The 9,877-nt window shown below is 33.2% G+C and overlaps 4 protein-coding genes and 1 long non-coding RNA gene across 5 annotated transcripts in view; 1 reads left to right on the top strand and 4 right to left on the bottom strand.

Annotated features, from left to right (window-relative positions):
- The window catches only part of LOC116339733, a 1,149-nt gene extending 822 nt beyond the window's left edge, over nt 1–327 (bottom strand). The window contains exon 1 of the mRNA XM_031765767.1: nt 305–327. Coding sequence (XP_031621627.1) covers nt 305–327 — 23 coding nt within the window. The remainder of the gene's footprint in view (nt 1–304) is intronic.
- Nucleotides 328–772: 445 nt separating this feature from the next.
- Nucleotides 773–1,288, top strand: LOC116339669. The gene is made up of 2 exons (XR_004201017.1): nt 773–1,084; nt 1,144–1,288. It is a non-coding gene; the product is annotated as an uncharacterized LOC116339669 (long non-coding RNA).
- LOC116339668 (arrestin domain-containing protein 3-like) lies at nt 1,068–2,978 on the bottom strand. Its single transcript, XM_031765685.1, has 7 exons — nt 2,395–2,978; nt 2,237–2,317; nt 2,043–2,170; nt 1,788–1,982; nt 1,537–1,725; nt 1,311–1,479; nt 1,068–1,249 (listed from the first exon to the last, which is right to left on the bottom strand). The coding sequence occupies exons 1-7, from the start codon at nt 2,630–2,632 to the stop codon at nt 1,140–1,142; spliced, it is 1,110 nt and encodes a 369-aa protein (XP_031621545.1). The 5' UTR covers nt 2,633–2,978; the 3' UTR covers nt 1,068–1,139.
- A 529-nt stretch (nt 2,979–3,507) lies between these two features.
- On the bottom strand, nt 3,508–5,203 carry LOC116339803 (arrestin domain-containing protein 17-like). The gene is made up of 5 exons (XM_031765857.1): nt 4,524–5,203; nt 4,283–4,438; nt 4,022–4,210; nt 3,818–3,959; nt 3,508–3,730 (listed from the first exon to the last, which is right to left on the bottom strand). The coding sequence occupies exons 1-5, from the start codon at nt 5,046–5,048 to the stop codon at nt 3,609–3,611; spliced, it is 1,134 nt and encodes a 377-aa protein (XP_031621717.1). The 5' UTR covers nt 5,049–5,203; the 3' UTR covers nt 3,508–3,608.
- A 1,914-nt stretch (nt 5,204–7,117) lies between these two features.
- On the bottom strand, nt 7,118–9,052 carry LOC116339827 (arrestin domain-containing protein 2-like). Its single transcript, XM_031765891.1, has 9 exons — nt 8,780–9,052; nt 8,649–8,696; nt 8,510–8,578; nt 8,344–8,404; nt 8,127–8,274; nt 7,987–8,062; nt 7,814–7,929; nt 7,555–7,746; nt 7,118–7,487 (listed from the first exon to the last, which is right to left on the bottom strand). Exons 1-9 carry the CDS (start codon nt 8,892–8,894, stop codon nt 7,293–7,295), a joined length of 1,020 nt encoding a protein of 339 aa, XP_031621751.1. The 5' UTR covers nt 8,895–9,052; the 3' UTR covers nt 7,118–7,292.
- Nucleotides 9,053–9,877: the final 825 nt, after the last annotated feature.

The raw sequence follows: 9,877 nt of genomic DNA, 5'->3' as shown, positions 1-9,877 counted from the left end.
AGGACAAATTAATTGTAATTGTGATTTCTTTTTCGCAAAGAATCTGTAATACTATTGAATGCGATGTTCACAGCGCGTATCTCACTTTCTTTTGCTTTCATTTATTGGCTCCGAATAGTCGGCGCGACATATAAACACACATACATACAACAGTATTCAAATCGTGCTTTGGAAATATAAACACACTTGATTACGGAACGATGCGTGTGCGTGTGCTTTGTGTACGCATTCATTGAAAGTATCAGATAGCCGGTGCGGCGATAATTTAATAAAAGTATTTCTATGTTTGAAGAGAATTGCTTACCACTGTCCAATTTTTTTTAACATAAAGCTTGTAAGTAAAGAAAAACGAAGCGAAACTGTAGATTATATTTCATTCATTCAATGTTAGGTTTTCATAGCATGCTACGATGATGTATTTGTTTTATTAGTATTGAAAATAGGGTTTGTCTCGAGTGACGTAATTTTTTGTATTTTTTTTTACTAACACTCCAAAAGCGGACTTACGCAGAGATACGAGGAGCGTGTGGAGGTAGACGAAAGTAGTATACAACACATGTAAGTTCGTATTTTATCCATTTGGGAAAACATTGGAATTTCTATATGCCAAAAATATGTACAGTTTTCTTTGACACGAAAATGTCATAACATTGATGAACAAAGTGAAACCGCTGACGATTATCATCACTTAAACATTTGACAATATGTATTTATCACAAAAAAAATTTCTTGATAAAACTATTCTTTTATTCAAATTAATTTCCAGCGACTTCCGCGCTTACTCGAAAAAAAAACTACATTGCTTGCGGTGACCGCATATAAACATAAACATTCCAATGCGTTCGACGCGTACCACGCGTTTAGTGTTTGTTTTCATTGTGGAATGAACCGCGCGTTCAGTTTTATTCATGTATTGAACAGAGCGATCTGTTCTTCATTACGACGACGCTCAAATGAGATCATCAATCGAACATTTTTGGAAGTTCGGATTGTATGTTCGGGCTGTTGTATGCTGTGTGTCGATGAGATTCTATTTCATCTATTTTTAAAAATGTTCAGACAGTTTAAAACGCACATAGTACAAGTTCTGTTGATTTATTTCATTTATTCATTCATTTATTTAATTTTTATATCATTTTTCAGCTGCTTCTGGAATAAGCTGTAGTGTGATTGAAGACGGCGTATTTTGGTTTAAAATTTGTGTTTGCTTTGCCTTTAGATTGTACAGTTTCTTTGTAGATTGGCGGTTCTTGAAGAAAAAATAAAATAAATTAGTAAATGAAATAGAGTTAACCTATTTTAATGTTTACCATCATCTTCATATGAGGTTGAAAAACCATTTCGACTTGAATGTGGACTATTTGTATTGCTCATTTGATTTGATTGGATCGTCATATTATTTCGAAGTGGAAATGTGCCAATTGTGATTGGAAAATTTGTTCGAATATTTGCACGGCAACATGGCATCGTACCAATGATCTATACAAGAGGGAAAAAGCACATTAAAAGTTTTACAACCAAAATGAGTCCACTTACATGCACGTAATATTCAATTTTAATGAGATTGCTTGCGGTAGCATCAGTTGGTGGAGTTGATGGCACTTTGATATTCAGCAGAATGATTTTGTTTTTATACTTGTCACAACCGTCACCAATCTCTTTAGTTATGGTTGTTCGTTCGACTCGTTGATCATTGCTGTCTCTGGGTTTCGTGTAAGTCACTTCCTGCAATCAGAATATAAAATAAATGTGATTTGTTTCTCGAAAAATATGCGATCAATTCATACTCTAATCAATAATGCGATGAAATTAGATATTGGCACAGCACTTTTATTGTCTACAATAATGTCCAAATTTATCACTTGCCCTGGCGTATAAGCGGCCACTGGCGTTCTTATAATTAGTTTTATGGGATCGGGACACCAACAAAATAATATCAATGATCGTTTATACAATTTTTCTTTTTCCACGATGATTCGATTCTGAAAGTGTATTTTCAATTAAATAATTTTCTAGATCATAAAAAATGGCATTGAAATTACACGCAATTCCGGATTATAGTTCAAGTTAATGTCACGAATTACGGTGAATGGTTCGGAAAATGTTTTTTCTTTCGAATTTTGATGGTCTACCACAACGAGGGCTGTATATCTTATAAATCCATGTTTACCTTCGAATCAATAAATGAAATTATTTAAATCAAATACGCGAATTTCGTGCAAAATAAAACCAAAACCTTCAAAGGACGTAGGGAGAGAAGACTGGAGTTTGCAATTGAATGTATAGTTATATGTTCCAGCTGCTAATCGAATGTGACCTGACGATTTGCCAAATAAATAAAAAATTGAAAAAAAAAATTCAAAACATTTTCTTAATTCCACAAATTCGCCATACCGTTCGTTGCGCCCACCAAATATGTTCGTTGATTCAAATAATCCTCGTTGTCCGCATGTGTTTTGCAGAGTTGTAAACGGTCACGCCAACTTGTGTAGGCACCACCATACATGTGAATATATATTCCACGTACATTAATATCTCTGTTTAAATTTAATTGTACCGCACCCCGTATGGATTGTCCAGAATGAACGATTTTCATGGAGTTATTTTCAAACGTAATGTTACAAGTGGTCATTTTATTATGGAATTCACTATAAATTAACAAATGTCAAAACAAAGATTTTATGCGTAGTTTTTTATTATGTCGTTAATTCAGACGAATTTAATTTCCATGTAGTAATAAAATACGAGATCGATCAGACAACTGCAGCGTTGCCAATGTTTGAGACACTCATGAGGACTGATTTGAACCGATTTGTTTCGATCGAAAATTTTGTTCACATTTAGAATTCTTTGGTTCGGTTGGTTGCATCATTTGACGTTTCCGTAACGTTTATTTGACGATTTTATAATTAGATAAGTCACAACACATCTGGTTTCGATGCTCTCACTAAAATAAACTGCTCACCGGCATCACACTACTTGTATAAAAGAATGCCTGAATTTCGTATTAACAGCATCGGCGGAGAATTCGAAGCACACAAAAAAAAACACTCGCGTATGGAACGATTGAAAGTAGATTTGTTATTATTAACGAACGCTGTGAACGCATGCTTCGTCAACAATGTGATAAAATTCAAATTCTTTGTATGAAACGAATCCGACTGTCTTGCTATTTTATTTTTGCTATGTAAACAAAACAATGAATTGAAAGTATGCATGCACGCAGCCGTAAACATAAAGCAGGCACCATTTTTCTTCGGAATTCTTTGAAATGTGAAGCAAAATAGAATTTCTAGTATTCTTTTGACTATATTGATATTTCCAATTATGCGCCATAAATCATGTAACATGAATCGATGGACAAAACATAACGCACAAAATGCAAAATGAGCTCTCAAATGAAATGAATTACGACATTGTTTTTGTTTTAGGAATAATTATTAATGTATTTTCTAACTAAAATAAGTCTCTACATAATTTTCTTTGACACACAATTATTCAGCGCCTTAAAGTTCACCCAACAATTACTTAATTACACCGAATAATCCGAATTTCCAAGTGCACATATGAAGATTGTGTTGTGTCTAGCTCCGAAAGTCAGTTTGTTTTTAGTTTTGAATGGAATATGAAGTTTCTCTTTTAAATACTGGATACGTTGGTCTGAAATTGCTGCCAATTGCGCCATATCTTCGTAGAGTTTCTTCATAAATGAATCGTTCTTTGTTTAAATCTTGAAATGAAATTCGGTTTAATTAATTAATCAAAGTAAATTCATCACATTAAAACTAAATTAGAATTATGTGCTAATTAGTTTTACCATGTTGATCGAATGGTATTCGGCCATTGTTCCAGTTTGAATACGGCGAATCATCTTGAATTGGACGCGAGCCAATAGTAATTGGAAATTCAAGCTTCGGATTGTCATTGCGAAAGAAAACCGAATTAACGAAGCCAACAACCTAAGTAAACATTTCAATCAAGATGTTCAGTCTTATTTCGAATAATTTTCAAACAAACTTACGCGCATGAAATAGCTGATTTTAAGAATGGGATTTGTTGTGAGATCCGTTGGTGGAATCGACGGCAATGGGATATTTGCAGCAATGATTTCGCTTTGATATTTTTCGCAGCCACGTGTTTTTGTTTTTACAATCGAAACTCTTTCCACTTTGTGATGATTGCTCTTGGCAGATTTGGAGTAAACAATTTCCTGAAATGAAAACCAAATGCAAATATTCCTTTATTTTGAATAAATTCAATTAATTTAATTTGCATCTCTTACTCTAACGAGCTCAATGCCAAATTCAGTGATTGACCGCTTGCTTTTATTGTTTACATCAATTTCAAGATTGATTACTTGGCCGGGAGTGTATCCGCAAACTGGTACTAGCACAAAAATTTGCATATCATCTGTGGTTAACTTTGCAATAATCGGATTCTGTAAATAAAATTTTTTTTTGCGAACAATCCCCTAATTTTGAACTGAATTGTATAAATATTTATATATATTTTTAATGAATTACTCGAAATTCTGGTTCAGCATTCAAATCAATCGGCTTGATAACAGTGAATGGCTGCTGAAATACACGCTTCTCTGAATGCAAAACATCGACCACAACACAAGTCAAGTATTTTATGTGACCGTGTTTCCCCTCCACGGACGTCGGCAGTGTTGATGGTAACGTACAATCAAATGTATAACTATGCACACCGGGTGACATTTTAAATATGAGCGGTGATTTTTTTAAACGTTGGCTTCCAACACACACACCACTATCATCGCCCAAAAAGTATGCTCGTTCATTGAAATGCTCTTCTTTGACCGTATAGGTTTTTGTATAATCATAACAAAAAATACGATCGCATCCAAAGTTTAAAAGATCAAATTCAGTCCAACTTGCATACGCCCCACCATATAACCGGATATAGATACCGCAAACCTTCTTTTGTTTTTTAAACTTTAGACTAACAATGCCGCGCAATTGCTGACCAGAGTGAATCACTTTTAGCGGATTCCTTTCAAAATCAATTTCACATGAGATTGACATTTTTTTACAAGATTTTTTTTTAAATATTAGGTTATTCCTTCTTCACTTATATACTTCTTTTCACATATATTTGGTTTTACAAAATTAAGAGAAAAGTCTCATAAATCACTGATGCAATAAACTTTGTTGCTGAAAAGGCAAAACTTAACTGACAAAATATTACGCACGAATGTGACTGTTATAGTTTCAATTTGTCAATTAAAACATACACGATGTACATCATTCAAAAGTGACATAAACACTAGGGGGTAGACACAAATTTATACTATACAAAACTAAGAGCAAACTAGAAGCTACTAGAAGATTATTTGTGAAAAAAAGGTTTACGTCGATTCATCCATATGAAAAGTATTGGCAATACATTTTATATGGAAGAAATCCGTCGTAAGAGTGTATTCTTTATGTAGAATTTCATCCATACAAAATACATTTCCAATACATTTCTTATGACGGGATTAACGGTACATTAAGAACAATGGATTCTATTGTATTCCGTATGGATGAAGAAAACATTGGCAATGCAATGCGTTCAGCTCAATACTAGAAATACTAGAAGAATATTTGCATTTTTGATTGTATACTAAAAAAAACTAAATACTTATTAAATGAAACTAAGTGTACTAAAATTGGTGTCTACCCCCTAGCATAAACATCTTGAATCATCCGATGTTTGGGTGTATTTCATGTTTTATTTAATTGTATATATCGTACTGATGATTCATATTCACTATTCACTTAAGAACCTTTGTCAACCTTTGAATAAATTCAATTAATTCTTATCCAGAGGGAAAGCAATAGTCTTTATTTTGATGCAATCGTTCGTACGACTTTCGATTTGATTTTTGTTATAAGAGTAATGCGACTTAACTGACATCGCTTACAATGGAATTCAGTCTGTGCCACAAAATTGCGTCACATACCATGTGCGTAACGGCGTATTGTTGTTTTTATTAATTAAACCGTTTCAAAACACATGGTATCACTCAAGCATCTATGTATTTGTAGTCATTTGCTTGATATTAAAAAGAATTGATTTTTTTAAAAATAAGTCTGGGATAGGCAATAACTTTTTATTCAAATTTTTTTATATAAAAAAGTGTGTGAGCGTACAATATATTTTGATATAAACGGACTGTGATAACGTTTGTGGTTCTACTGTACGAAAGCAGAAAATGTATGGCTTTGTTTAGCTTTGGAATGGCTAATAGCCACATGAAGAATAAGAAATATTCAGTTCCTTGAATTGCCAATATACATTGGTGGGAAATTCCGATGAAAATATAGTGTTCGTGCATTTTTCTGCAATGAAAATACATAATATATGATATGTGTATATTGAGACAGAAGGGGAACTTGAATGAGGTTCTGTACACCATGATCATCTGGTGTATTCGTCGATATCTTAACATCTAATATGATTGGAACATGCTATACATAACACGTGCCATCGTTTAGATAAACGCAGATACGCAAGCTGTAACGCAATAGTAATTCGAGTACGAACCCACAAGTAAACCTAGCCGCAACTTTATACTAAAGTGTCATATGGTGGCATTGCAGCGGTCACGGTATAATAATATTCTTGCATCATGCAATTTATTTGTTGCCATTTCACCAATAAAACATAGCTATCACTTATTTACAATCGCTTCCAGTGACAATCGAAAAAAAATTTCAAACTATTTTTACTATTTCTATCGATTTTTAAGTTCATGACTAGTAGAAAACAATTTGTTTTACGTCATCATACGGAAAAAAGTTTTTTTTTTTTCAAACGAAGATTGTCTTATGCGGTTGAATTTTTTCTTTCGTATTTATAGCAACTTGAGAATGGATAATCTTGATTTGTTTTGGAATTGGAAACAAGACGAAAGTCAACAGAATACACCTTTTTGTCAGTTTATTTCAAATTTCGTTTATTGAATGAAAATACAACATACAATCAAATTGAAAATAGATTGAAAATGATTCTTATCTAGAAATCTCAGTATTATAAAACATGAATAGTCTGAGAACGAAGTATGTAATCGTTCAATTATATGAGAACACATCTATTCTCAAATGTCCGCATGTTCTGCAGCAAAAAGAAATTAAAAACAAAATATTGAATCAACTTATGATCACAAAATGGTGTTTGACACAAAAAGAATACATCTCTCGACACACGCTTCAATCGTGTATAGTAAAAACATAGTGTCGTGAATGGGATTTGGATTGGAAATTGAAAATGTTGATTCAATATCTTTAATCGATTTCCGATATTGAGGCAGATGGTTGTTTTGAAATGACATTATCAACACCGATCGGAATAGTTGGAACATTTAAATAATCTGGATGATCTGTCTTCGCCGGAATTCCACCACGAACTATGAACGTTCCAATCGTAATAGGTATAATCAACTTGGTACTGTTAAATAATAGTGGTGTTATCCCAAAAACCTGCTCAAAATATTTCAAACGAATCTGTCAGTGTGATGTGATTTAGAATATGTAGGTCATCACTTACACGAAGCATATATCTGATTTTAACGATGTTTGAATGTATAATGTCGCTTGGTACCGTTGCTGGTATATCAACACTCACGCCAACAGTTTTCACTTGTTTTGGTTCACAGCCTTCGCTGCTCATGCCCTTTGCAATGCAGGATTTTTCTTCTCTGTCATGCGAACTGCCGGCATGCCGATAGAATGTGACTTCCTGGAAGAAAAAAAAGATCACCAAAAAGTAAAAAATCATTCAAAAGTATCAATCAATAAGCAATGACCTTGAGAAGTTCGGCTGTAAATTTATAGAACGGTTGACTGCTGTTATTGTTACATGTTACACTGATATTTATTGTTTGTCCAGGTGCGTATCCGGCTACTGGAATCCGTGCTGATACTATATCAAAAGAAAACACAGAAATAAAGAAAACAAAACAATTACGATGTAAATTACCGTTTGTAAGTTCTGAGTCACAGCACACCATATAAAATGGCTGAATACTTTGCTCTTTATCGACAATAACTGGTTGCTAAAAAGAAGAAACAATATTTTTTTTAAATTGAATTTCAGAATGTAAACGATCGTAATATTACTCGTAGAGGTAAGTTTTCATTCAAACTTATTGGATTGAGGACGTGGAATGGTATATGAAATTTTTTGTCTGTCCAACCAGGCGAATCAAAAACAACATGAGCCGAGTATGAAATCCGTCCGCATCGACCTTCAATTGATGACGGTAGACTGCAGTGTATAGCCAAAATATTATCAATTGCTTAAAACAACAATTAAGTAAGTATAAGGATGGCTAACCTTTCAGACATCTTAAATTCAAACGCATAATTGTAAGTTCCCGGTTGTAAATGAATCTCGTCTAATATTAAATTCAAAAGATTTAAGATAACATTTACTCGATTCGATGTGTGTCTTTCGTTATTTTTCATAAAATAAGTCAATAGAAGAAAACAAATCTACTTACCTCTCGGTCCTCCTACAAAATATTTTAACTCGTCTATATAGGTCTCTTGGCCAGTGATCACTCTCTTGCCTTGCGGGTGAAACAAAAAACACATCAAAAATCGTCATAAAACACTGAAAATCATGTTTAAAAAATTAACCTTGTTTCCACTGAACGTACGCTGATCCTTTCAAACGAATGTAAATGCCTATGAACATGACATTTAATTTGCAGATTTATTAATTTTATTCAAATTTCCACCGTTGAAAATGTGCCAACATTTTACTTTACCGTGTAATGTTTTTGGCACGCGAAATGCAATCTCACAAGTTCCCTTGAGGAGTTGACCGGAGTAGACGATCTTTCTCGGACTATTTTCAAATTCAACCTTACAGGTGGTCGGCATTGTTTGAGCTTTTTAACTCACACGTTATCACTTTGAATCGTAAGGTCACAAACCGATTTAATTCATTCACAATTTTATCAATTTAAGTTTCACGCTTTGAAAAAATATTGTTTTTTTTTTTATTGCGTTTTGGGATATTACTTTCAGGTACACTTGGTGTTTGCACTTTGATAAGAAAAATACCAACAGAACTGACCGCAATTAGAGTGAAATCCAGACTAAAATATCTTAATAATCAATTTCCCAGCCGTACAATTCGTATGTAACGCCGAACTATCTTTATTAGCGGCTCCACACTGGCTACACGACATAAGCACATTTAGAATTAATATATTTTATTTCATCATCAACTAGCACATTCTAATCGAAGAACAGTAGAAACGTAATCGACAATTCAATTATATATGGAATGTTCCCGATCCAATGCATACCAATATCGAATATTTGATAAGGATCGGTATTACGAGCACAGTAACAATTTTTTTTTGCAGACGAAAATCATTTTAGTATTATCATTAATTTATTTCATTTATTTATCCAATAAATTCATTGTATTGCTCATTATTGAAATAGATAGAGATTCTAATGACACTTCATACATTCTAGCATAGCAATACAATAATTTCTACTATATAGTTATTGATTTATGAACATACGTGCATTTTTAAAATTGAATTTTTATGTAACTCTATTTTTATAAAAAAAAGTTCAAAAACGTGGCATGAATTCTACCCTTCTCCTTGCGATTTTATTAGTGGAACTAATTGTCTGATGCAAGGGCAACAATTCAAGTTGAATTGTGCAATAACACCAAAGATTTGGTTTTTAATCAAACCCCAATACTGCTGTGCACGCAAAAATCGGTTATTACACCAACATTAATAAATTATTTGACGAATGCTATGATTCATAACTTATGATTCAAATAATACAACAAGAGAGAGAGAGAGAGAGAGAGAGAGAGAGAGAGAGAGAGAGAGAGA

Source organism: Contarinia nasturtii, unplaced genomic scaffold (assembly GCF_009176525.2).
Source record: "Contarinia nasturtii isolate CC-2019 unplaced genomic scaffold, AAFC_CNas_1.1 Cnas_scaffold_533, whole genome shotgun sequence".
In the NCBI taxonomy this organism is placed as follows: Eukaryota; Metazoa; Arthropoda; class Insecta; order Diptera; family Cecidomyiidae; genus Contarinia; species Contarinia nasturtii.
This window is presented reverse-complemented; position numbering and strand designations above follow the sequence as displayed.

Bases quoted from the DNA above. Each gene is read 5' to 3' on its own strand.
- LOC116339668 (XM_031765685.1), bottom strand. From the start codon at position 2,632: ATGACCACTTGTAACATTACGTTTGAAAATAACTCCATGAAAATCGTT. The intron at 2,171-2,236 runs GTTTTGGTTTTA...ATTGATTCGAAG, and splicing joins TCTCCCTACGTCCTTTGAAG to GTAAACATGGATTTATAAGA. The intron at 1,250-1,310 runs GTAAACATTAAA...TTTTTCTTCAAG, and splicing joins AACCTCATATGAAGATGATG to AACCGCCAATCTACAAAGAA.
- LOC116339803 (XM_031765857.1), bottom strand. From the start codon at position 5,048: ATGTCAATCTCATGTGAAATTGATTTTGAAAGGAATCCGCTAAAAGTG. The intron at 4,439-4,523 runs GTAATTCATTAA...TTTTATTTACAG, and splicing joins ATGCTGAACCAGAATTTCGA to AATCCGATTATTGCAAAGTT. The intron at 3,960-4,021 runs GTAAGTTTGTTT...ATGTTTACTTAG, and splicing joins AAATCAGCTATTTCATGCGC to GTTGTTGGCTTCGTTAATTC.
- LOC116339827 (XM_031765891.1), bottom strand. From the start codon at position 8,894: ATGCCGACCACCTGTAAGGTTGAATTTGAAAATAGTCCGAGAAAGATC. The intron at 8,697-8,779 runs GTAAAGTAAAAT...TCATGTTCATAG, and splicing joins CGTGCCAAAAACATTACACG to GCATTTACATTCGTTTGAAA. The intron at 8,405-8,509 runs GTAAGTAGATTT...ATTTAATATTAG, and splicing joins TTTTGTAGGAGGACCGAGAG to ACGAGATTCATTTACAACCG.